Source organism: Atractosteus spatula, chromosome 4 (genome assembly GCF_055471065.1).
Source record: "Atractosteus spatula isolate fAtrSpa1 chromosome 4, fAtrSpa1.hap1, whole genome shotgun sequence".
Lineage (NCBI taxonomy): Eukaryota > Metazoa > Chordata > Actinopteri > Semionotiformes > Lepisosteidae > Atractosteus > Atractosteus spatula.
In genome coordinates, this window is record NC_142709.1 from 9,181,230 (window position 1) to 9,208,366 (window position 27,137).

Here is a 27,137-nt window from a genome sequence, read left to right on the forward strand (position 1 = left end):
TGGTATGTTTGACATGAAAAGGGGGTACTCTAATGCTATTATTATTATTAATTAGTGGCGTCCAATGTTTCTGCAGGGGTACTGTGTTCCACATATGAGTGGTGTTAAAGGTGAACCTGGACCACCTGGCCCCAGAGTGAGTACCAAATCTTTGTCTTCGTTCTGGTTTATATCATCTGTAAGCACATGCATGTGCTTTATTCCTGGCGATGGCATTTTATTCTTCAGTGTCACTGAATTCACTTCAGGAAGGTTTCTTTTAAAACTGAAAGAGTACCAGTCAATGGACCTGAGTCTCAATTACATTGTGCAAAATGACCTTGAGAGCAGAGTGGGAAAAGAAGAATTAAAAAACCACTTTGTTCAAGGGTGATTATTTACAGTGGGGGGGTTATTGTGCTGATAAAACCTTGCGGTAAAATTCATCTGTTGTTCCACTTTCATTTAAGAGAGATCATCCTTTTAATACCTATCAATAATTTATTCTGATGCCAATGTTGCATTTGCCAGAATAGATAAAGAAATCCCATTTAAAAGTTGCATTACTTCAGCTTCAATTCAAAGTGATATCCATGTCTATCTATATTCATGATTCAGTGCCAGAATATTGACTTGCATTTTGATCATGATTTACAAGAAACATTACCTGGTTGAGAAAGAATAATAAGATTGGAGTGTTTATGTTTGGATGGTGTAAAATCCTAGATTTTTTACTGATTTTACTTTGAAAGAAAATATATTAAGGCGTGTTTTACACTTCCTCGTGTAATGTTTAAGAACCTTTCTCATTTTAAAAGCAGCAATCAGATGTTTTACTTGACTTTTATTATTTTTCAATTAACTCATGAATCATAAATATGAATATTACAGATTAGGTATGGCATTGGATTCTAGAACAGATCAGGTTCTGCATTAGACACTAAGACTGAGAAATAACAATTACAAACATACAGAAAAAATATGTGTGTACTGCTGTAACGATAGGCATTGTAGCCCACATTCAAAATTTAGTTAATTATAAAAATGTAAAAATTAATAACTAAAAATAACATAATATTTATTGTTCATGATGCAAAAATTCTCTACACCCCAGGTTAAAGTAATGACACTGGATTTGAATTTTCAAATCTGCCTTGTGAAAGTGTACATCTGTACACTGTATTTGTGTTTTAAACATTATTTTTAGTCTTTTGGTCTTCTTTCAATGGGAAAGGAATCATAGTTATTTATGTTCCTGGCAAAAATGATGTTTTCTTGGATATGGTCATCTTAAATGCAGCTATTCAAACAGTTATATAAACACTTCTAAAACATGTACTGGTCTTATCTTGCAGGGTTCCTACATGTACTGTACAAGAGTTTTATTTACTTTTAATTAAAGCATTAATAATTTCATATTAAAAAACAATTTGGACTCTGTAATTCTTTTAATAAAATATTGTTGAAAAACTGGAACATTAAATGGAACCATTGTTTTTTTTTGCCTTTTTTAAATAAAAAAATACTGCAATACTACTGCTGATTTTTCAGCAAATTCATTTTTGTCCTAAAATGTTGTGCAAACAAGGGAGACAGTCTCAGTTCTCAGACACTGATTTGTGTACAAAATAATTAAATCCAGCAGATGTTCTTACTGATTGTATTTATTTTGATTTTCAGGGTAAACCAGGAAAAGAGGGAGAAAACGGAAGTAAGGTATGAAGTGTTTCTCTTTCACATCATATTTACATATTGACAGGGTATTCCTTTGGTATAACTTTCATTCGTAAAATGTTTATTAACATGATAATCATAATGATAGAATATTCCAAGATGTTTGTAAAATCTGATATTCCACTACTTCTATGTGGATACAGTACAATGTATCAGAGATCGACATGCTTTATTAGGAAAGGTTTTGTATTGCATGCTGTATTACTCTAGTCATCAATTGTGTTGCTGGGGTTTTTTATGTGTCCCATATTGACAGTATGTGTGTGCCTGTGGAATTACACCTTTTTATATACTGTACATTCTAGAAACAATACAGTGAAAAATTGATTTGTTTTCTTAGGGTGATCAAGGATATCCAGGATTCCCTGGACCTGGGGGAATGAAGGTAACATCACATCTCACAAAGTACATGCTTTGACATGACCCTCCAAGCGCTCATGGTTGGTCAAATGTAGAGGAGTCCCTCAGCTGCAGGGTGGTGAAGTCACTAAGCCAGTGGCTCTTTTACTTTACTCCTAGAAGCTTATCAACTTCCTCTGATATTCACCAAGAGCACAAAATTAAAAAACACAGCTGATTTTCGGTGTTTTACATTTGGTATTATTACTTCTGGGGCCCGTATACTGTACATACAGTACCCATTTCTTTGTCCTGAAATGGGTGACCTTATTATGAAAAACATTCACCAGCTCCAACCTATAACTGAGAGAGACTACAGTAAGTCTGCTATGCTGTACGTCAATAATATGTTTCTTTTTAGTTCAGTGCTATTCGCATCTTATTTTTCAGAGACTTGTAACTTAAAGTTGGCATCACAGCTGATGGCCACTCCAATTAGTGGTGTATGTGGAAAGGAATACTATTCTACTAATAACAATAGTTTCTAACCTTTCAATAGTTACAAAATGTACTTGCTACCAATATATACATTTTGTTAAAATCTGTTCAAGACTGTCAAAACATAAATATTTCTAACAAAAACCACCACCTATTGAGGACGATTAAATCACAATGTACAGTAGATGATCTCACCAAGGATGCAACAGCAATAGCACCAAGTACAGAGGGTAAGTGCCTACATACTGTACAGTTTTCTTTTGGAAATAAGGTGCTTATGTACAGTATAATTAGGTATTTTTGGATGATAATTGCAAAGTTATACAATGAATGCACATTTATTATATTTCAAGGGTATAATCCTTTTTGTTTTCCTTTTGGTTTTAGGGTGAGAAAGGTGAAAGAGGACCACCTGGATTTGTAAGTGTGTTTGAAAATGTCAAATTAGGCTATGGATGTTGACTTACTTGGGCAGTTAGGTTAAATTAACTTTTCATGTACAGTAGTATTCCTTTCACTTAAAGCAGATCAGGTAATGTGCTGAAGAGTGAGAATAGCAAGACCACCATGCAGACATTCACAAATGGTTTCTTCTGTTGGGGAATGTGCTACCAAATTTACAGTCCATTTATAGTATGGTCACATTCTCTAAATGCATGTACATTATTAAGAACACACAGTCATTTTGGAAACAAAGCATTAAAATATGTTAAAATATAACTTACTAACTATAACTTACTAAAGTAATTTAACTAGAAACATCAAAATGTAGAAGTACTGTACCTTTCACAAATCTGAGGTGTACATTTTATGTAGCATTGTATCAAAAAAGCAGGCTGCAGATTTCATTTAATTGTTTATACACTTTCATCATGCATGCTCAAAACTAAGTGAAAAATATTGTTCAGCATTCGTTCTGAACATGTACTAATATTTCTCCTCAGTTAATCTGACCTCCATTTCCAGGCATGTTGGTAAACACAAAATCTTGCTAGGAAATAATCTGTTAGAGGACAATGTGAAAAGAAAACATACTGTAATGTTCATCTCAAGGAAAATCTGGGATGTAGAAAGTGTGCTTTACATTCTGTTTAGGGACACGGAGAACCTGGACCTCCTGGGTTTCCTGGGCACCCTGGTGAAAAAGGAGAACGAGGTATCTAATCTTGACCTTTTTACAATGCATTAATTTTCTACTGCTTTTACCGGGACAAAATATATGTTATCTTCAGCTGATTTGATTTTGATTTGATAACATGACTTCCTACATTTTTCTGGCTAGACAGGGTGTAGTTTTGTTTCAGATTTCTGTTTCTCATACAATTGCACGCCAACTTATATCACAAATGTTGTTCTAACCATGCTGAAATATTTTTAAGGTTTTCCTGGTCCTCAAGGAGATGCAGGTCCACCAGGTAATATACACTTCACAAGCCTCCATTTTTATATTTTTTTCCTGTTACTTAAATAATACTAATAAATGTGTATCCTTTAAGAAACTATTCTTAATATTTCTAGACCCCATTTAACATTTTCATAACAAGTTTTTATATCAACTGCCTGCTGTAATGTATGAGTATGGAGCAAGTCAGTGGAGAACAAATTCTCATTGACAATGTTGACCTAGGGGCACTATCTAAGAACATAATAAAGGTTACAAATGAGAGGACACCATTCTGCCCATCTTGTGCATTTGGTAGTTACTGTAGTAGTTAATTGATCCAAGGATCTCTTCCTGCCATTTCTTGAAAGATGCCAACACATTGGCTTCAACCTCATGGCTGGCTAGCTTATTCCATTCTCCTACTAGCCTTTGGGTATCAAAGTACCCCTTATTCTCACTTTGTGTTTGTGCGTCTTTGCTCAATTTTTTAATTTTTTTATACTTATATCAGGTTCTACTGTAGTTTTCTCTGTTCAAGACCACAAAGGTTAATTTATTTTATTGCATCAGTGTACAACATTCCTTGAAGTTCTGAAATGCATCTGGTTGCTCTTCTCTGGACTGATTCTAGAGCAGCAATATACAGTATATACATTATTGTATGCCAAAGTGGATTTACTGGAGCAATGAATAACTATAGCTATAAAGGAAATCTTTTTGTATTTTGTAATATGCAAATTGTTGTTTGCATCATGATTGTAAAGTACAGTAGTTGTAGCATTTTTACATAATTATAAACAAATAGAAGTCACTTCCATTTTATCAATGTATAAAACTGTTTTTGAATCTTGCTTGGTCTTAGTACTGTAGTACTGTTAGTAAATGCTATAGTGCAGTGTAACATAGTATGACTGCTTAACTGTTTTAAGCACAATTCAAACTTAAAATGTTGTTTATTTGTGTTTGCAAGGCTTAAGTCTCCAAGGGTCCCCTGGTCCTCCAGGGTTTCCTGGGGAATCTGGTCAGAAGGGTGATCGAGGATTTCCTGGAGAATCACTTCCTGGTCAGAGAGGTCAAGATGGATTGCCAGGGCCCCCTGGTCCCCCAGGGCCTCTAGGTACTGGAAGAACCACTAACACCTTTGCACAAAATCCTCAGCTCAGCAGAAGAGTATTTTCTTTGTTTTTTTCAACTTATTGTTTAGTTATTATGGTAAAAGAAGTAATGTACCATCTTTCAGGTAACTGCATTTTGTTTTAAAAAGATTTTTTTAATGACACATTAACTCCTGTAAAGCGATCTTTACAATAAAACAAATTAGTTTAAAAAAGATTTCCTTTAAATCAAGAATCTTTCGGTCTTTAGATGAATGTGAGAATAACCTATGATTAAACTGCCATACTGTATAATAAATGGGGACAGTGAGGAGTATTGATTACTTTAATGATTAAATTGTTTCTGTAAAATGTATTTTGCTTGATAAATGTAGATGTGTACCAGTGGTAAACATCTCAGAAAAAACATAATAAATCCTCCACTCCAGTCAACTTGACATTTCAACAATATTTATGGTTTTATTTCACAGTAAGAGTAATTTTTTATTTTCCTTTTTTTGCCAAAGGGGTAGAATGTAATGTTTCAATAGGCCCATCTGGTCCCCCTGGGCCAAGAGGATTTCAAGGAGAGATGGGGCAGAAAGGTACGTCAATAAATATAACCAGCATTCTGCAAATCAAACAATCAAAAAACTGGACTGCTTCAAAGAGCTCTCTCTAAAAATGATACATTAGGTAAACACATTTGAACTCTATCAGAGCTGCACCAGGATAGTCTGGTTGACAGTAGTTCTATGACCTAAAATTCTCAGCAATGGGGCAACCAAAAGACCAGACCAATTAAGGCTCTGCTGTCAGAGCAGATTGAACTCTATGATCCAGATATTACCAAGCTTGGGTCAAATCATTAGCGAGGTATGACCAGGATTCCTCATGCAAGGGTTCACAATTGTCCAGTCCTAATGATCAGAAAGTATGACTGGAATTAGTGTTCTTGTGAAATAATGACTCCTGCAGTGTCCTGGGTACTTGTAGGCTTACACACTGACATCAGTGAGAGATGTGCTACTCCTCCTGGTTGCCTCTAACTCGTTAGTAAGGTATTGTGGTGATTACAAGGTATTATAGTATGAACAGTCTCATGGGTTGAAAGAGATTATCTGACAAAGCCCCTCTTGCAGGACAAGAATCATTGCTATTAACTGAGATACAAAGAAACAGTTGCTGATGCCAAATTAATTGGGACAAAAATGAAAAATAAAAACATTTTAAAACACATTGCACTGAACGAAAAACATGCCATTTTATACAGGCTCGATATCTGAAAAGCACTGCATTTCATTTCCCATGTTTAAGCAACTATTCTACCATTATGATGTTATTGACATAATAATATGTCATAATCATATTGACATCTTATTCTCATGAACAACATAAGAATGCAAAAATGAATCCTTAATCAGTACATGCATTTTTTCTTTATAGTGTCATAACAAGCATGTAATTCCTGAGTTATATTTCTGTGGCTGTAATGAAACAACATGAAAAATGTAGTATTTATGCAGAAAACAGAATTATTAGTAATAACAGTAATTACATTAAGTTGACATTGAGAATAAAGTACCATTCTGCTTTCTAGAGGTTTTTACACAAAATAATTAATGAAATAATAGACACACAACTAAAGTGTAGTTTGAACCCAGACATGTAAAATTGTTTTACATTTGCAAGACCAGGTTGTGTTATTGGGAGCTGAAATGCAATGAAAGCAGGCAGTAATAGATTTATTTTTCTCACATCTTCTCGCTCGATAATCGTATTTCTCACAGGAGACAAAGGAGACACCTGTACCAACTGTGTGGCCTTTGGACCATCTGGGCCTCCTGGACCTCAAGGCCCTGATGGACAACAAGGTGAGGCAAAAGCTACTCACCCTATACCCATCCGAGGTCTTTTTATGAGAATGTCTTTCCTATCTTTCACTATGTGTTTCAAATAAAAAAAAAGTGGTGAGAAGATCTCTGTTAACAGATGTATGGGGTGGGGCTGATCTACACATCCAATAGTGAAACTGGACCTCTTGAGGGATGATGTGTTTATTTTTTGTAATTTGCTACGTTTAGGTATTTTTGTGTTCAGACCCCTCTACTCCAATTTTAAACACGCAAATATTTAGCTTCTTGATAACCCTTTTATCAGCCTAGGTAGACTGGGATGGCAGCTAAGATTTCTGAAAAACAAACGTGTTCATGCAAGTTGCTCTCAACAGTATTTAAGCCATTAGTGAAACTGCTCGCTTGTAATACTTATAGTGCTGTTCAACACTATTGGGATAGCAAATTAAAAACTGTTATTTTTTTCTTTACAGTCAACCAATTTATATTTGTGATCATGAAATGAATATGTTTATTTCTGTCTATTTCCACGCAAAAAGTTGATCATAATAAAACAAAAGCACACTTTTTGTTCAACTCAGTGATTTGGAGTCACCATACTATAAGTATAGGGACAGATTCACAAGTAAATATCTGAATATAAAAGTCATCTTTTGCATCACTGTTGAGTTTACTCATTCAAATGTTCAATCGGATTTAAATCTGGTAATTGACTGGGTCGGTCTAAGATTTTCCATATTTTCTCTTGACAAAAGAGATAGGATAGCGCTTTGACCAATGAACTCTTATTCTTGTACCCAGGCCCCTGGAAAACTCTATTTTTTCGTATTCTCTTACAACAACAGTTACAACATACAGTAACAACAGTTGCTCAGAACCAGTGTGTTTGTTAGTATTGAGTTGTGTTTACACCACTTTTTAGTGAAAAAATGCACCTTCTTGTCATGTTTCTGTTTGTGTCAATAACAGGTTATCCAGGGCAGCCAGGTAGGAAGGGGGAGAAAGGTTCACCAGGATTACCAGGTCTTCGAGGATACCCCGTGAGTTAACTAGGATTAAGATTTCAGATGTCCCAATTTATTGTTACTGGGCTGTTTGTCTATCTTTGCATTTGCTATCATTTGCAGGGCGATAATGGTGCCCCAGGGCTGATTGGAAGTCCTGGTGCGAAAGGCGAACCTGGTGATGTCGCTTTTAGTCATGACCTGAAGGGTGAGAAGGGTGAACGAGGTTTTGACGGTGTCCCTGGACTTCCTGGTAAAGACGGGTTGCCAGGAAGAGACGGCATTCCTGGACCTCCTGGTCCTAAAGGACAACCTGTGAGTACAACCAGGAGACTGTTTCGGTAATCATTGGCATTGAATAGTTTATACCACTGTAGTTTCTTCATAATAAGGAGGAAGGACATGAGTCTGTGAAATGACTAGATAGAAAAAAAAACTACAAGCTGCTTGAATTTTTAGAAAAACAAGATGTTGAGAGAGCTGCCATGGCTTAGTCAGGAACCCCACACTCTTAGCAATATTTAAATTCCGATCTCTAGGTTATACTCCTAAACCAATACCTCCCAAGTTGAAGTTGATTGGCCAAATGCCTTTTGACCATGAGTAGTTTGTGGTACTGTGGTAGGACACATGGACAGAAAATGGTGGTAAAGTTGCATTTGTGGTGTATGCAGGAAGATGTGCAGTATTGTAATTGCATTGCATCAAATCTTCCAAGTGTAGTATCTTTGAACTCCTAAGCAGCTTATAGTGTGTAGTGTGATGAAACCTCCAAAGTTTCTTCTCAACTGGTGGTAGCTGGGTCCTACAGTACAACAGTAGTAATTTAAAGTCAACTCTGTTCATCCAGAAACCCCTTTTCTTTACTGGATCTTAATTGCTTTGCCAATAGAATGATGCCTACAGTACCTGCAGTATTATAATCTAGGATTAATGGTTTCTGTACAGGAGCGGTTTATGGTAAAAAATGTGATAAGATTCTTATCTCATGATAAGAAAATAATAACCTTAAGTTATGGAGGAACTTTTGCCACCATATTTCAATTACAGTACATTGTCTCTAAAATGAAAAATACCAGGTTTGGCATTAATTGGCCAGAAAATGTTTGAAGAGCACCTAATGACTCTGCATTGCATTGCATTTCAACAAACAGGTGACAATCCTGTATGGACATATAAATATATAATGTATTATTGTAATCTGCCCGGTGCTAGTTTGGAGTTTGCTGGCCCAATGATTTTTTAAACAGCAGCATGCACAAAATATATTGTAGCAATTTTCAGCTGATCAGCTAGGCAGTCCTAGGCTCCAAGATGTGAACACTGCTGTTTAAGGATTGAGGGTGTCTGGAACAAGCCTGTCAGTCTTGTTTATGAAATAGATTCCCTGGGTCCTTTCCCAGACAGGCTGGATGACATCGTAAAATCCATAAACTACGAAAAAACAGCCAAGAAGGGTCAAATGGCCTACTCGTTAAAAATCTTTCTTATGTTCTAAAATGGGGGTAATGCTGTTTTCTTACCCCCAAATGTGCTTCGTGTGGCAATTTCTCCATCTTTGACACGCACATACAGTACAGTATATATCCATACATGTAGTCGCCACCAAAAAGGATTCAGGATTATTTTCATTCTTGTAAAATCCACGAAATTGGATTTAGGATTATTTTCATTTTTATAAAAGTAGCATGTTTTGGAGCTGTGGTCATTAGGTCTAATATCCTACTACCTTGTGCTACCTTGATGCAGGAAAGTGAAGCACATAAAACATAGTTATATGTTTTAACCTCTCAGGCAACTGCGGGCGTCAAAGGAGATAAAGGACGGAATGGGGACCCTGGTTTCCCTGGCCCTCCAGGAGAAAGAGGGCCTCCTGGCATACCAGGGTTCGGCCTCCCCGGTGAAACTGGGGAGAAGGGACTACAGGGTGTCCCTGGACTCCCGGGATCTCCTGGCATTCCAGGCAAGTTCACTGAACCGAGTGAAAAGGCATGGAAGAAAGTATGCCCTTAACATTTTATCTTAGCTCATGGTTTTCTTTACCTTAACTATCTCTTTGTTGTCTTGATTGACCTCTATACTTCTAAACTATCCCCAAGTTCATTATTACCTGGATTGCCAGCAGCCATATCACCCTGCTGCTCACAACTGGTAACCCACTACTCCTAAGCAGGTGTGAGCCTGGTCAGTTCCTGGATGGGAGACCTCCTGGGGAAAACGAAGGTTGCTGCTGGAAGAGGTGTTAGTGAGGCCAGTAGGGGGTGCTCACCCTGTGGTCTGTGTGGGTCCTGATGTAGACACTATAGTTTTACAACGCTCTGTGGAAAGTGAAGGGCATGACAAGGCACAGAAAGGCGTCATGGTCATCCACTGCAACCAAGGAAGTCTCCAGTCGTAACGACTACATACTTATACCACTGGACCCAGGGTTCTGAGGGCGAGAGACTGGGACTGCCCCAGTGCAACGGCTTTCCCACTTCAAAAAGCTCTCCCGCACAGGTTTCTAGCCAAGAAGCTGCACATTATAGTTTAAAAACGTTGGACTGATTCACCAGTGTATTAACCCTGTAAATATAATTACAATGGCAGTTTGATCAAGAAATCCAAAAAGAGTGGTCTAAAAAGTCTTCCCTGCTTTACTAACAATTTTTAAAGTGCAGCTTTGTTAAGCCATCAAGGTGTTCCAGCTCCAGTTCACAGTTTTTTTTCAAAAATTACTTTGTCTTATTTGAATATTTATCACTAATTATTTATTTAATACTATAATGTTTTTACATTTTTAAAAAATGTGTTACAGTAACTTACCTTACATCACTTGTCAATGATTACATAATAGGAATGTGTTACCAGAAACAATCTGCAAATTCTTTTAGTGGATTTCTCTCTTACTCAGCTTTGCTGGACATTATTAGATGCAACAGCTGTAACGCAGCCTATAGCTACGTTGTATGGAATAAAATGAGTCTCAGAAATCCTTGTCACCATTTGGTGGTTTGATTAAAGAACACCACCTGATTAATATAGACAGGAAAATTTTAGTCGTCCAAACATTTGCTTGATTACATTTTATTGGATCTATGTGCTGTGGTGTAAGATCTAACTTAATTGACCTCAGTTATGCATTGAACAATATTAAAACCCAAGGGTAGTCTTCAGATGTGATATTAACTGCAAATACACATTTCATCATTATTGTTGTTATTAACCAGTTATTCAGGGTGACCTTTAATGGGTTATATGTACTGTAAAGTAAAGTAAATCTTCACGGTGTTCATTAAATGTTTACCCTGCATGTTGCATGCTGCATGTCCAATGTGTTTTGGTTTATATCAAAATCTGCTAAATATATTTGTCCATATATTTTAAGACTGTTTTTACTTAAGATATGCTGTATAATAATATTTTTTTTAATTAATGATGATTCCTGGATTCAAGTTTTGCATTCAGTAAAGGCACTTCTAAAGTTCAGACCATGATGCGGGGCGAAGAAAATTTGAATTTTATGTCATCTTGTTCAAATGGGCAGGACTGGCTGCAGTTCTTAATATTTTGCAATGTTGGCAATGTTTTGTTGCTCACTTTAGGTGTATCATTTGGAAGAAGCTTTAAAGTTTGATGTGGGAATGGTATGTTTTGGTTTTCAGGACCAAAGGGTGATCCTGGTAAGGCAGAGGGTATACCTGGACCCAGAGGTGCGCCTGGTCTACAAGGACCAAATGGAATACCAGGAATCCAAGGTAGGCACTGTACTTCAGGAATTGTCTGTGTAGCATATACAAAACACTCAAGAGCCTAGTTTTCTGCTGTGAGGAAGTCACACAGTCAAGCCCACCACATGGCAGCATTTGGTAAACAATAACCAAGACTAGAGAGTTTGCTTTCACCTATTAAAGATAAAATTAGGAAAACTATATCTAATCATTAAGCAAAAAACACATTTTTGGTAGTAAGTCCAAAGTTCACTCCATTTTAATTAAATGTTTTCTCCTACAGTCCAAAGTCATGCTGGTAGGCCAATTAGCTTCTGGGAAAGCATGCCCTTGTGTGGTTGTGTGCGTGTGTGTCTGTGTGTGCCCTGCAATGGACTGGAGTACTGTTCAAGGTATAGCCCGCCCCTTGCTTGTTGGGATGGGCTCTGGCTCCCCCACAATGCTGTACTGGATAAAGAAAATGGATGGATGGACTAGACTAGTGTTTACCAGACTACAAAAATCCCAGAAGGGATCAAAACACACTGAAATTGTAAATATATAATAAGTGCAACAAACCATTATAATTTTACAACATACTATTAGCTAATCATGATAAGTTGATATAGTTTCACAATCATGAAAATATCAAAATTTTACTATAAAATGCATCCCAATCTTTTTCATCACTTTTTTGCAAGAATGGTTTGATTTGTTCATGGCGTTTGTAAACAGACGTTCAGTAGGAGGCTAAATTTCTAATGTCACTTCATTTCCACTCTTTTATACACAAACCTCTTTCCTCTTGAGAACCCCATTTGCACTTCTTTCTCTCACCCTTCATCTCCACCCTACCTTCATCCTTGCAGCAGCTCCCTTGCTCATTCCTCATGAAGAGAGAGAGGTCATGTTAGTCCCGTCCTCAGAGATAAGCAGGCATTTCCTTAGCCATGCAAGTTATGCCAAATAAACATTAATACACTTACTCTTTATATCACATTAATCAGAATAATGAATTAGTTAATTGGATTTAAATACATTATAAACATTTACGAACATATGAAAGGTGCTGACAGCATTTTAAATCCTCGGAATTTAATGACTTTATTGTGGTTAGCATGCATTTTTTAAGCAGTAAATGCACTAATGATTCATGCCTAACTTCATGGTTATATCACTATCAGTCATTGGCTCATTCTATTATATTCTTTTTAAGATTATGATACAGTTTTTAAAGCTTTAGAAACTTATAGCCATCAATTGTTTATGAAAACACGGGTTAATCTTAAAGCAAATCCATGGATGTCTGGTAGATGCATTAAGGGAAATTGCTCCTCATTATGCCAGAGTCATGCACTGGATATTTGGAGTTCAAACATATACAGTAGGGAGTGGACTTAAGATGACTTCAGGTCTCCTGTATAAAAGTCACATCTATGACTAGTCTATAAACAGTCTTTACAGTGGGAAACTTGATAATGTCTGAAAAGTTTGATATTACTATTGGAAACTTTGAAACCATTGTCAATTTTAAACATTTCTGCCAGATACTTTACAGTATGTACCCAGAGACTTCAATTCACAACAGAGTTTAAATTTCAAAGATTCCTTTAAGTCTGACTTTGTTTTGAGAAATGGTAAAGAGTTATACAGTCAAGATATTGCTAGCTAGTATCAAGAGTACATTGACCCTGATCTGGGAAGTATCTGTTGAGACATTGAACAGCAACAGGAAATTGAACAGCATCACAGTTTCATGTCTTTGTCTTTAGGTGATCGTGGTCCGCAGGGAGATCCTGGTAGACAAGGACTTCCAGGACCAAAAGGTGACACAGGTCCTCCTGGAATTGGCTTACCAGGATTGCCTGGGCCCAAAGGTAAGAACGTAAGAAAGGTCACGAATGAGAGGAGACCGACCGGTTTTCTCCTCTGGTCCTTTTTTTCTTGGTTTTAAATACACTTCCATGCAGTGTCCTCTGGTTCATATTTCACTGATCATTCTGAAGAAGTCCACTGCCTTGTCAATAATGGGACATTTGAACTTGAGTTTTTTTTATACCACATTCGTCAATTCCAAACTCGAAAGAAAGATTTGGAAGAATGTGCAAAGGTCAGCATGAATGAAACAAATTATTCTGTCATGAACTTTTTTAGAATGTGTACTTGTTGTTATTTTTTCAGGATTCACAGGGATGCCAGGGAATATAGGGCAGCCTGGAGCTTCAGGAAGTACAGGAAAAGATGGTTTACCTGGATTTCCTGGCCCAGAAGGGCAGAAGGTAAGACACAAGTCACGGCTCAGGATATGCATGTGTCTTTCTGACGTTTGATTGTTAAGGGTCCCGTTATGTCCATTTATCAAGATACAAAATCAGTGACAGGACAATACGGAACACTGGAAAAAGATGGGTAGAATGAGTTCTATGAAATGCAGATCTTTACCTTATTCTTGACAACAGCATGCAAACATACAAATTGTATAAATGAAATAATCTTGCAAGCTTATAATGGGCATTCTGACAACAGAATCTTCAACAAGATTTACCAGAAAGTGGAGTTGCTTGACTTCTAAGATCTATAATACATAGATTCTGTCTCAGAAAATCTGATGCAGTGAAGATTTGGAGTGCTGACATAGTTTTTGTGTGGTCAAGCTGCACAGGCAAAGCACTAACTCCCGTCCTGTTTTTCCAGTGCTGTGAATGGTTCCAGAGTAAAGTGGTACTCTAATAAAATTTACAATTACAAATTATGATCTACAGGATCCGTGTAACATAAAACATTTCAGAGGAGGATCCAAAGAAAACGAGTGCCCCATCAACTGCTAGTTTCCAAGGGGGTTATTTTATTAATTTTTTAAACATGAATTTTAACTTGTAAAAATAATGTATAAAAAACAACCACACATCTGATTGCAGCAAGGTGAGAAACTGTGCTGTTCTTTCTATGAGAACAATCTAGCAATAAGCAGAAAGAATTGCACAGTATTACACAAGCAAGATGCACAGAATCCACAGCATCAACAAATCAAAGGTGAAAGTGTATTCTCCAAAGACACTGAGAGCAGCGTATCCTTCAACACCATAATCATTAAGCAATCTAAGCTAGGACGACAAAAGCTTAGATAAAAAAACTTAATACTGGTCCATCAGTGTTGCAGTGCTACAGCTCTAACTTTCAGTAGTCTTTATGATACATTTTTAGGAGTTTCTAAATTGTTTCCTGAGAACCAGATCAGTTCTGATGAGATATGTGGGGCTCTGTTCCGTATACTGTATGTAAACTGTGTATACATTCTATACAGGCATGCAGCTTGTGTAGGCTGGGCATTTGCTGAACTAAACAACTACAGATGTCAAAGAAGAGCTTTTTTATGCTTATCTTTTTCTGTACTTAAATATGACATATTTGTACTTTATAATAAAAATAAGAGAAAATAACTGATAAAAAAGTTATTATAGCCAACTACAGATTTTTAACAAATATTTTAACGAGTTATTGTTTAAAATTTGCTGAGATATTTTTAAAAAAAGCAATAATATTTTTTTTAAAGTATGCTGTACAATCTCTTGTGTGTGTAATTAATGGATTGTTGCCAAAGTTGGGCATGTTGCCTGGGCAGTTCTTGAAGTGCCCAGACATGCTGATAAGATGCCAAGTTAGCCTGAAGATTGATGCCATATCTCTGTAGGCAATTGGTTAAGTGCCTAAAGCCATCAGATGGTGAAGAAAGACTTACAACAGAGACTGCAGTAAAGAGGGTGAATTACTTATGTTACTTATACAGTATGTGCTAAAGGGCACTGAGCCACTCGCACCACTAAATTCACTACTGTTTTTGCCAATGCTAGATAAGACTAATAGAATATCACAAAATTTTAGCTCTCATCTTATTTTCATCAAGGGCTAGGTGTAAGAGAATAAGGAAAAAGGAGTTCAGAATAAAATACAAACATGATTTTTTTCATCCTTAAAGCAGTTGTGCAATATTGATTTTAGAACGGAGTGATGTTGTTTGAATGAGGGATAATCCTAATTGGGTGAATTTATTTAGGGCATTTTTGCATCCAAATGATCCAAAAGTGCTTCTAATCTATTGGAGGTGACCCCCTTTTTCCATCTCTGAAATGTAGCACTGGATTACATGTGGAAGTAACTATGCCCCAGCAGCCCTATTACACATTAGCCGAACTAATCTGGAGAAGTAAGAAATTAATAAAGAGAGTTATTAGTGGAAACATTTACTTAAGGTTATTGCTGCTGAAGGGGGTTCCACACATTACTGAGTCACGGGGTGCCCTTACACTCTCACACAAGGCTTCTGCATATTGGCTGACTTTTTATTTAATAAATAATGACAAAGTACATTTTGTGTGTGTTATTTGCCATACGAGGTTAGATATTCCTACTATTAGGACTTGACGAGGACTGATTGATGCTAGTATATATTATTTGTACCTGACATGATCTCAACTACAGTTTCACATTCACTCACTTACAATTTGATGGTGGAATTGGCCATGGCTCACTAAACAGGCTGGGGTGGGTCCAGGAGGGTTCCAACAGGAAATTGTGTACACTAGATTTCCAATCAGAATGCTCAACCAAGCTATCTGCCTGGTCACCCTACTGTATATGCAAAACATTTCCTCTTCATAATAAGTAATAAAAATCAGATTTATGATACAGTAATTATTGTACTGCACATTATTTCTGCACAACATTTTTCATTGGATTTTGCACAGCGTTTTCATTGATGCTAGCTTTTGCTTCCTTGCTTTGCACCAGGGTGAGCCTGGTATAGGTCTTCCAGGGCCTAAAGGATCACCAGGACCTCAAGGTGTCCCTGGATATCCGGGAGAGAAAGGAAACCCAGGGTTTCCAGGCATTCCAGGACTGGAAGGGCAGCCAGGTCCTCCTGGACCTCAGGGAGTGAAAGGTAGAATCTTCTGTTTTTTTAATGCAGAAACATGCTGTAAACTTGAGCAAACAACCTTTATGAGTGTGTATAATGCATCTTTTGTGAGTATAAGAATCTAAGACAAAAGCTAGCATGTATATCCTTGAAGCAGCTGCATCTGAGTGTTTGATTATGTTGGTGTTCTTACGTATTAAGTTCGGATGCTTTTTAAATTAGTTTTTAGTGATGGATGTTTTGCATGTTTATCACTGTTGACCTTTTTACAGTTAATGAGATATTTTATTTATCTCATGCTCTCTTCCGTGAAATAAAAAGGATCAATTCATGAGAACCTAATAACACGAGAAAGGTTACAAATCACAGAAGACCCATCTAGAGGTTGTATGATTTGTCCGTGTTGATTCCAGGTGACTCCGGGTTTCCTGGTATACGGGGATTTCCGGGGCCCCCTGGTCCCCCAGGTTTCGGTGAGCCTGGTTTACCTGGGCCTCAGGGCCCCAAAGGATTACCTGGTCCAATCGGTAAGTTAGTTCTGCTTCTCTGCTTCGTCCTGCGGTATGCAGGGCAGAGTGAGGCCTGACTGAAGAGAATGCCTCTGTATCTTTAGTTCACTAGTGCTTTAGTGTGCACCTTCAGTGCACCTGTTCCATATGTCAGCCTACCCAGAATTTGCACAAGTGAAAATGTTATAATAATTCCTGATGAGCATGCTTCTGATACATTAAAGATCCCTAGTGACAGTGATAATCCTGATGTCTAGAGGAACTATTTAATCCTTTTAATAACCAATGACCTAAACAAATCTTTGGGAATGCTTTTAGTGTTCTGATTTTGTATTGTTGCCCAATAGAACAGAGGCAGCTTCAATAACTGTTTTTATATATAAATAACTACTATATTAACAATAACTTATTTACTGTATTAATAACTCCTGGCCACATGAAAGGCTTATAATGATGTAACATTTTTTGTTGGATTCTTAGATGTACAGTATTGTACTCCCAGAAACTTAACATTTGTTGTGTAATACTGTGCACTTGACAGCGTTATATGTCGTCTGCCAGAAGTTGGACCAGTCTTGCATTCATATTTATTTTTTAATGACCATTGCAGTTTATAATATCTGTTTTAATATCATCTGTGAATGTGACTAGGTCATTGATATAAATCAGAAAAATGGTGGTCCTAGTACAGATTACTGTGATATTCTGCTGATTATCAACCTGATTTGAAAATGTACCCTTTGCCTGCACTGTGTTCTACTGTTCAGTTCCTAATCTAAATGCATGTCTTTTCTGGAGTACATAAATCTTGTAATTTGAGAATTAATCTTTTATGAAGCCTTCTGAAACTCTTATTACACGCTGTGTTTACAACTGTTACAACTGTTTCTTGTTCAAAAAACTCTAATTAGTTACACAAGACCTTACTTTTCTACATGCTAACTATTCCGTAAAGTCCTGTTGTCATTCAGCTATCCCTCTAGTTCTGTTTATTTTTTGCATATGCTTAAATGTAAATAAAGTAAGACACATTGCAGTTCATTAAACTAATTTTCTTTAAGTGGAATTGTATGTTTTTTTATTCTACAGTATGTATTTTTCCTAATGGATTTATAAAACCTCCTGGGCTTTCTAGTCCATGATTGTTTGCTCTTGGGATAAAGCTGGTCTGTGCTTTCAGCCGATCATTCTTAACTTTTCAACCTATTTTCTCTTGATCCCATATGTATACACTCCCATCTTATTCCTTTAAAACTCTATTTCCTTCATAGCCTGCATTCCTGAAATTGCTAACCTTTGTAAATACAGTAGTTCCAGTGGGCAGTCAGTGTTCCAGTATCATGATATGTGTTTCAGGGTAATGATAAAACTCTACAAAGTTAATGAAACGTTTGAATAACGCTTTTGTTGAGAAGCATATCCAAACCATTTTTTGATATTATGAATGTAACTTGCAGGACGTCCGGGCTTGAAGGGAGAGAAAGGCTACCCTGGTGTTCCAGGACTGGACATGCCTGGGCCCCAGGGAGAACAAGGCCCTCCAGGTTTCCCTGGACTGACAGGATCTGTGGGATTACCTGGGACACCTGGTCCTGCGGGGAGAGAAGGACTTCCTGGACCACAAGGTGAGTTTAAAGCCACATCTGTGTTGATGGAAAAACAAAGACCTTATTACCTTAATCGCACCCTTTGTCTCTCAACGGTTTTAATGTTTTAAAATTAATATATTCAGTATATATATTAGAATATTGTATTTTAATATTACCTGTGTCATGCAGCAACTATCCATTTTCAGATCCACCTTTCACATGTGCAAAATTCATTTATCGCTTACATTTACCTATTTTTTTCTGTGGACATTTTCAGCAAGAGGTGAAAGTCTCTTCAGAAACAGAACAGATACACAAGCAATGAAAACCCCAAACATGAAGCTTTAAAGAGGCCCACCGCAAATTAGGTTTTCACAGAACACTTAGCAAGACATGCAGTGTACAGATACTTTTGTCAGAGGCTTGGATATAGTGTGGTTTAAGCAAACCACGAAAACACTCATAAAACTCATAAAGCAGTTTTTAAAAGTTTTTAGATAAATGTATAGAAAGCAAGTCAAAACAGTTAATTTTAATACCAGTTATAGTGCATAATACAATTACAATTTGTGTGATACTGAAGCAGCAACTTTGTACTCATCTCTCCGATGTACTCATGCTGTATTAATGGCTGCCCATTCAAAATGACACATTTATAGATCAATGTGAAATGAACATGTCTGCTTAGTGGAGGAGCTAAACTACATGACATGTATAGATGAATGTCTGCACAATATGGTACAAAGTGCTTGTCACAGAAAAAAAGGTGTAGAAATGGTATGGACAATTTCCAACAGGCCAATGAGTGTGTAAAATTAACAACAGTCTAAACAAGGGTCTTACTTCACAGAGCACTATTGCTGCCAGAATTTGCAGACACATACAGTATGCTAGGTTAATTATGTATCAATAGATGCCTACATAGCCATGGATGGTGTATCTCATGGTATTGTGAATTCCATAGTCCAGAACAGACAAAGTGTGTCATGGATGGGTGCCAAAATTGCTCAGTGAAAAACACAGACTTAATAGCAATTATGTGAGTCTACTCAACTGATATGAAACCAAGGAAGATGGATTATTGCCACAATCCAAACAAGGTACCAGGGTACTCACCACTTGTGTCATTCTGAGATATGAAAAAATACTTGGACAAACGTCACCAAGTTCCAAGTAGAAGGGCAGAACCTTTTTCTTAGAAAGACACATTTAATTTCAGCCAAACTATTGTGTAACCATTGATAAATTCACTAGACTTGTTGACTTCCTTGCTTGCAGTCTATTTACAAGAATTCTTTAAGGTGGCTTTCTGACATAGTTCAGGTGGGTAGCTGCGTCAGCATGTGTAGTCCGCAAAGGAACAAGTAATAGGTTTATTCTATGCTGAAATGTTGTGTTTCTTTCTCTTCGGCTTTCTGAAATGCATTGTTTCACAAAAGGAGTTCACTCTTTGTGATAATCTGCAGGCCCCAAGGGAGAAATGGGAGTGATGGGAATCCCTGGATTACCTGGATCTAAAGGTTCTAAGGGTAGTCCAGGTAACACAGGACTGAGAGGTAAGAACCTTCAAGATTTACAGGTTCCATCAGAAAGTACGAATAAGTGTCTTCCTTGTAGTCTGTACAACTGTAGTTCAAAGACAAGCTTATGTGAAAGGAAGATAAAGCAATTCCATTAGGTTTATTGCCAGAAAAATAATCTGAAGTAGAGAAATGGCGTTGGGACGATTATGTTTTAAAACATTAATTTATTCACCTTTATATATAACACCACTTAGTTCTACAGAATGTTTACAAATAGAGAAGTAGGAAATGAAGAAGCCATTGAGCCTTTGCTGTCATATTCATACTGCATATTTCTTGAAAAAGGTTTATATGCACTCAAAGTTAAATATAACAGAGATGAAAGAGTTCTGTAAGGAATAGTTGGGCAGAACTCTTCCCAGGCAATGTGAGAGACTGATTAACTCTTACATGAAACATTTAATTCAAGTAATTGCTACTAAAGGGGGTGCCACAGGTTCTTGAATCAAAGGTTGCACTTTATATGCACAAATATTTCCATTGCTGATCATTTTTTTCAATACATAATGACAATGTAGAATTGTTGTTGATTTTGTCCGCTATTAGAAGATGGTGTGGATTAATTGAAGGTGAAATACGTCTGAATACTGTATGTTAAAGCAGTAGCAGCCAACCATTCAGAAAGGGAGTGCCAAGAGTTAGTCCATGCATTTTGTGCCATTGATAATTTTTAAATATCTTCAATAGCCCTGTTTACATTACGATTAATAAAAATGTAAAAATGTAATGCTAAAATATAATATCTAAAATTAATAAATTATTATGCATGTCTCACCATTTATCCTGATCCTTGGTCTTGATTTCCCTTGCTGGGTTCTCCAGTCTCAGGCTCGTAGCTTGACACTTTAAGCAGCATGCAAACCTCTGAGCGTTCAGTTGTTAACCAGATACTAGAGGGACAAAGAACTGACTTCCTTGTGAAAATACCAGTTCACAAAGGTATTGTATGTTGATCCATATGCTGAGAACAGTGAAAATGCCCCAGACAAATTTCACTGGCAGGGACTTCCAACAGGTAATGATAGAGATGCTGTGATCACTTTCAGTAGCCTGAAGTGTGTCTTATGTGCCATAAGTTGCTGACCCCTGTGTTAAACTATAAATCTTAATCTCACCTCTTCACCACTCTGTACGGTATTTCACTGGACTTTTTGTTCTTTTCTACCAGGTGATCCAGGGCTAAGTGGGCCCAGGGGAATTGATGGTGACCCAGGCTACAAAGGAGATAAAGGGGAGCCAGGTATACAGGGACCTGCAGGAAACATGACTGATGTGGAAATGGAACATCTAAAGGGTGAAAAGGGAGACCGTGGAGATCAAGGTAATAATAACAGGCTAACCCACATAGTGATGGTAGTGCAGCAACTGGAGGATTCAAGATTAACTCAAGGAAACATTAGAAAAATGGTGTTACAAATTCTTGTAGCACTTCACCTGCATAAAATAACCAAAAGACTTGAAGATTTCTATGCTGCAAGATATAATGAAGACATACAAACAATTTTGGCAATCCAGAGAAACTTTTGCAACTGAGACCTTTCTCAGTAGCTGCTTTTAAATAGTAGCAGTTTATCATTGAACATGCACTACGACAATCTAATGGCAGTATTAGCACCACCTTTTAGGTAGATAGGTCCCTTTGCAGGCCATAAAGGCCCATGGGGAATGGGGGACATCACTTGCCCCTACCTGGGATTGAACCTGGGACCTTCCAGTCAGGAGCTAGACACCCTTGCTGTCTGAGCTACTACAGCTCCTCATGAACCTTTTACCTGGGTAAATGTCTAAGAGCCTGAGAGCAATCATTTTATTACGGTAGTAAAGTATTTTTTATCCAAAAGCAAAACAAGCATCACCAGTTACATCACTCTAAATCGCTGTAGACCTTTCTTTTACTACTTTATGTCGAGATTTTTTCATCACCACGAATGAAATTAGCAAGGTCTAATTAGCAAGGTAAAACAGTAAAATAATAAATAATGAAGTAAAGTAAGAACACAAAAACAAATAAGACTAAGGCATTTGATCAAACTTGCTTGCTTATTGTCTTTTTTTATATTGTTTACTGAATATTACAAAACATAACCCTCCAGTATAATGATGAATTAGGGTTAGAATTTAACCTTTTGCAGACAATTGCAGACAACTAATCTGAGTAATCCGAGTATCTGCTTAAGGATACAACTTCTTTGCTGCACCAGGGATTTTAACATTAAAGTTAGAAGTCCAGAGCTCTAACTTTTACTCAGCAGTGCTGCCTCAATCCTGAGGCTTTTACTCAATGAGATACTCACCAGCCTTTAAGAAGTCTTTGTTGTGCTGGATGTAATACAGAATATTAAAAATTGAAAGTTAAGGAAAACCAGTGAAACAGCTCTATTGATGATCTCTCCTGTCTCACAGGTCTCACTGGAAGCACAGGGCTGAAGGGGCACCAGGGAGAACCAGGCTCTCCAGGAATGCCTGGGAAAGATGGGGAGCCAGGCCTACCTGGCCATCCAGGTAAATATGAATAGTAGGACTTTATCATTGAACATGTACCACTGAATCCAATGGAAGTATTAGCACTATAGGATATCAAGAGTAGAGATATTATAATTCAGGATCATGTGACTTAAACATAGTGGCTAATTTAAAACAAGCAGTAACAAGCCATGTAATGTCTTGAGTAATATAATTTCCCCATCAAGTGAGGATGTTGAGAGCTTAATGAAGCACATAAAATGAGCTTTCACAAGGTGGTGCACCATTATATGAACATAATAAAGTTTGTAAATGAAAGGAAGACATTTCTCCAGGAAGTTCTCAGGCACAGCATCCCAGGGCTTGTGTACTGTATGTCCATGAAAAACCATTGACAAACACAATTGCATTAAAAGTCAGTTTATCTAAAAAAAAATAATATGTTATATGAGGTAAACACTAGCTGCCATTTACTGGATGCCACTTGGTTCAGACTTGTACTGTATATCTTGCCAATTCCCTTGACAACCTAAGATTGCATTTTTGTTGAACTCAATAAACCTTTACGTGGATCTTCTCAGCAAAATGGTCTCCCAATATTTGTGATACGTCACTTGAGATGTTGTTCCTATTTAATAATAAAGAGCATGTGTTAGAAAAATATTTTATTGTGTCATCTTCAGAATATCCTTGTACGAAATTCAGTGGTAATGCTTGCTTTGACAACTCTTCAGAATTTGATTGCTCTTTAATGTCTGATCTAGGTCTCAAGGGTGACACAGGTGTCCCAGGTGAACCAGGGGCTGTTGGTACACCAGGACCTAAGGGCAGCATGGGAGAAATGGGCCTACCGGGTAGGTGACATGGAGTGGGATCTGAATGTCATTCAGTGTTGTGTTTCACATACTGTAGCTGCTCAAAAGACAGCTATACATTTTCATTATAGAAACAGCAGAAACCTGGCATGAAAGGTTCAAGCAGAAAGAAATAAGCAAAAGCATTGTTTTGGCTTATTTTATTTTATTTGTCTTTTATCTCTACTTGCACCTTTGCAGCACAATAGTTTATACCTTTCCCACTCTCAAGTACTCTAAAACTCCAGTATTATGATATTGTTATATAATGTCAATATATATTTTTATAAGAAAACCATATTTCAGATAACATTTTACAGTACACTGAGATCCTGAAAGAATTGTTTGTAAATCAAGTAAAACAAACAGGGTGTAGTTTAAATTACTTTCATAATATACAGTGGCCTATTCAGTCACATAAAATGCTTAATTTGTATTTAGATATATTCACTTTAAAATACTTTTTAAGTTTGAATAAATTCCTGACTACCTTTGTAAATTCTAATTCAAAAGTATCCAAATAAATGTCTTTATCCCACATGTGTCATACCAGTTTAATCTGAATGAACACTCGATTGTACCATCAAGCGGAGAGCTTGTTGCCATGGTCATGGTCATGTTCATGGTCAGGAAATTCTTGCATTTGGTATTGTTCTCAAGAGTTAGGGAACATCATGTTGTTACTCAAAATCCGCTTCAGGCTGAAAATACTCTGCAAGACGTGGACCTTTTCTATCCTGAGCACAAAGATATGAGTTCTGGTTGACAGCTATATAAAATAGTAATTCGACTCATTTTTCACATAAAGAGATCTGCTCTGAAATTGAAAGATGTTCATGCATCTTTCAATTCCAGTGTGATAAAAAAAAAATCTTTAACTACTGTTCAGTCTGGATTCTACCCAAATTACAATTTCCTAACCTAACGCTTTCTGCTATTCAATTGTAATGTTGTAAATCAGTTGTGTTTTATTTGATTGAATCTTCCTGCTGTGTGTTTTCTTCCAGGTCCATTTGGACCAAAGGGTAGTAAAGGGCTAGCTGGAACACCTGGGTACAAGGGTTTTCAAGGAGTATCTGGGGAGAAGGGGGAGAAAGGGAGTGCGGGACCACCAGGCATCGGATTGCCAGGGTCGAAGGGAGAAAAGGTGGGCTTCCCTTACTTTTTGATGTGGACAAAGCTTACAACTGTGTGCTCTAGACATCAGCCTCTCTTACAGGTTGCATGTTTCTAACAGCAGAATAAAATGACTTGTTCTTTGTGTGGTTAGGGTGAGCAAGGTGTGGTTGGCTTGGAGGGAATCAAAGGGGAAAAAGGACTGAAGGGCTCAGTAGGAGTTCCTGGAATGCACGGAAAACCTGGGGAGAAAGGAGACTCTGGAGATCAGGGGTATCCAGGTAAGTCATTCATTTTCATTGTTTTCTACTGTGGTCACTTCAGAGGTCCTTTTTCACATCAACAAAGTCAAAGTGCTGTACAATAGCACACATATAACACACAAAATGATCAAAAAGTAAGTGTGTAAAATGCATAGCAGACTTCATGTACTGTATACCATGAAAAATGTATAGCAGAAGCCAAAAGTAAAACTAAATTGCATATTAATACTTTTAATGAACTTTTAGATCTTTAAGAAAGGTTGGAAAAAGAAGACTGACGCTGACTCTCTGATGGATTTGCTAATGAGCTCTAAAAATGGACTGACGCGTATGAGAGGGCTCTATCACCCACTATGTAGAGTGTGGCTTTCAGTAGAGTAAGAAGGCTTGTACAGTATCTGTAGATCTCAGATCAATAGCTGAACTATACTCATGTAGTATGTAGTACCTCCTTAAATAATCTGGAAATTGACCATTTGTTGTCTTATACGTGAAACGCAGAGTCTGGCTGTCCACTCTAAATTTCACCTGGAGCAAGTTTCATTTATAGAGAATTGGAGTTATTTGCTAATGCGAAGTGGTTACCCATACAAGCTGAAGAATTCTAGAAACGAAATAACCTATTTTGTAACTTTAAACCTAGTAAGATTTTCCAGTAGTCTTACCCTGTTGTAATAAAGATAATTCAGCATCTGTTGATATTTCACTATCAGAGAGAAAGAGCAAGGGTCTTAACTGAGCAATGTTATGAAGGTAAAAGAAAGACACCCTTGCATTGTTTTTAACATGTGCTTCAAATGATAACACAAGGTCAAAAGTAATACCATTGTTTTACAACTTCCATCAAATTGAGAGTTCAGCACCATCAACACAATAATGTCACTTTGAGGTCACTTTGGAAAGCTGATGTTGAGGACCAACCTTACTGTAGTTAACAAGTAGACACAGGCTTTTCCTGGCAAGCTCAAAAGAGGGAAATACTTCCATAAAATTTAAAACAACTCAGCCCTTTTTCCTGAAATTGACTTCTGTTCTCTTCAGTGCTTAGAGAGGCCTTTTAGTTTTCAGATCTGAAAAAGGGAAGCAGAAATTTCCTGCTGCTTCAATCTGTAGGAAGTGCAGTGTCTTTTTTCTATAGCTTGGAAGATGAGAAAGAGAGAATCATGGCATGCTCTACTTGGGTTATACTGTCATCTTCCTGGACTAGCTGTTACTTTGGGCATGATTCACTTAGCCTAAGTTCCACTCCAAGTAATGACTTTTAGTATACTTTATTAGGGCAGGATCAGCAGTTTGGTCCTAGACCATGATAAAGCTACCCCTTAGGCCATCCCATGTTTTAGTTCTACCTTAGTGGCAATTCTGTTGGTGGGTAGTTGTAAAGGGCATACTAAACACCACCCTTATTTTGACCTGTGCCATTTGGGCCGTCTTTGTGTAAACTTTGTGTAAAGGCAAAATTGTATAAAACGCTAAATGGTCATGCCAAGAGTCATAATTCTTAATACAACCCCAGCACACACCAATTAGTAGTAACCCGAGGTCCAATAAGCCAGCTTTGTGGCCCAACATGCCCAGAATGTTCGAGATGCCATGTTGGAAATGCCAACACCACAGAAAGTAATGGATGGTCATGGTTACGTTAGGTAATTTATACATTTGAAATATAAACACTGAGTATCTGCCAGGCTAAGAATATGTGTGATTTTATATGGTACATTCCAAAAAGTATTTGGTAATCATGGTTTTCACAGATTTTAGCACAAAAATGAATAATATTGTACATATACTTATAACAGAAACAAGTTAAGAAACAAAACCCAGAAAAAGTGTTAATGATCATGTTAAGATCAATCTGTCAAAGGTTGGACTGTCTCTGTACTGACTTGGCTCTGATCCTGCAGGTAGTCCCGGTCCCCCAGGAGAGAAGGGCGTAGTGGGGTTACCTGGGATTCCCGGAGACCCTGGACTACAGGGAAGGCCAGGTATGTAAAGGCAGATAGCAGCTTCCTATCGCTTCATCCCTTCTCGTTTCCTTTTTAGTTGTCACCTTGATTAACATGGATACAGTAACCCTCCTTAGCTTCACTAAAATTCAGCAGAAACAAATGACCAGTGTTCTGGCAATTTCTGTCAGTGTTGGCAGAAATGTACAGTATAAATTTTCAGTTTCTTCCCAGAAAATGTATACCCATTTTTTCTGTAAAATAAAGAAATAATGTATATTGCTCGGGACAATCAAATGTTTTTGGTTTCAGAAGTGAGAAA

The 27,137-nt window shown here is 37.3% G+C and overlaps 1 protein-coding gene across 1 annotated transcript in view; it reads left to right on the plus strand.

Moving 5' to 3' along the window:
- The window catches only part of col4a1 (collagen, type IV, alpha 1), an 87,219-nt gene that overhangs the window by 48,048 nt on the left and 12,034 nt on the right, over positions 1-27,137 (plus strand). Inside the window, exons 15-39 of the mRNA XM_088912620.1 lie at positions 77-136; positions 1,660-1,695; positions 2,054-2,098; positions 2,938-2,970; positions 3,646-3,706; positions 3,930-3,965; positions 4,905-5,051; positions 5,556-5,633; positions 6,819-6,902; positions 7,854-7,924; positions 8,012-8,203; positions 9,683-9,851; positions 11,533-11,625; positions 13,350-13,454; positions 13,759-13,856; positions 16,366-16,516; positions 16,906-17,019; positions 18,459-18,626; positions 20,057-20,146; positions 21,342-21,494; positions 22,577-22,675; positions 23,401-23,490; positions 24,498-24,637; positions 24,761-24,887; positions 26,774-26,854. Of these exons, the coding sequence (XP_088768746.1) occupies positions 77-136; positions 1,660-1,695; positions 2,054-2,098; positions 2,938-2,970; positions 3,646-3,706; positions 3,930-3,965; positions 4,905-5,051; positions 5,556-5,633; positions 6,819-6,902; positions 7,854-7,924; positions 8,012-8,203; positions 9,683-9,851; positions 11,533-11,625; positions 13,350-13,454; positions 13,759-13,856; positions 16,366-16,516; positions 16,906-17,019; positions 18,459-18,626; positions 20,057-20,146; positions 21,342-21,494; positions 22,577-22,675; positions 23,401-23,490; positions 24,498-24,637; positions 24,761-24,887; positions 26,774-26,854 (2,521 nt within the window). The remainder of the gene's footprint in view (positions 1-76; positions 137-1,659; positions 1,696-2,053; positions 2,099-2,937; positions 2,971-3,645; positions 3,707-3,929; positions 3,966-4,904; positions 5,052-5,555; positions 5,634-6,818; positions 6,903-7,853; positions 7,925-8,011; positions 8,204-9,682; positions 9,852-11,532; positions 11,626-13,349; positions 13,455-13,758; positions 13,857-16,365; positions 16,517-16,905; positions 17,020-18,458; positions 18,627-20,056; positions 20,147-21,341; positions 21,495-22,576; positions 22,676-23,400; positions 23,491-24,497; positions 24,638-24,760; positions 24,888-26,773; positions 26,855-27,137) is intronic.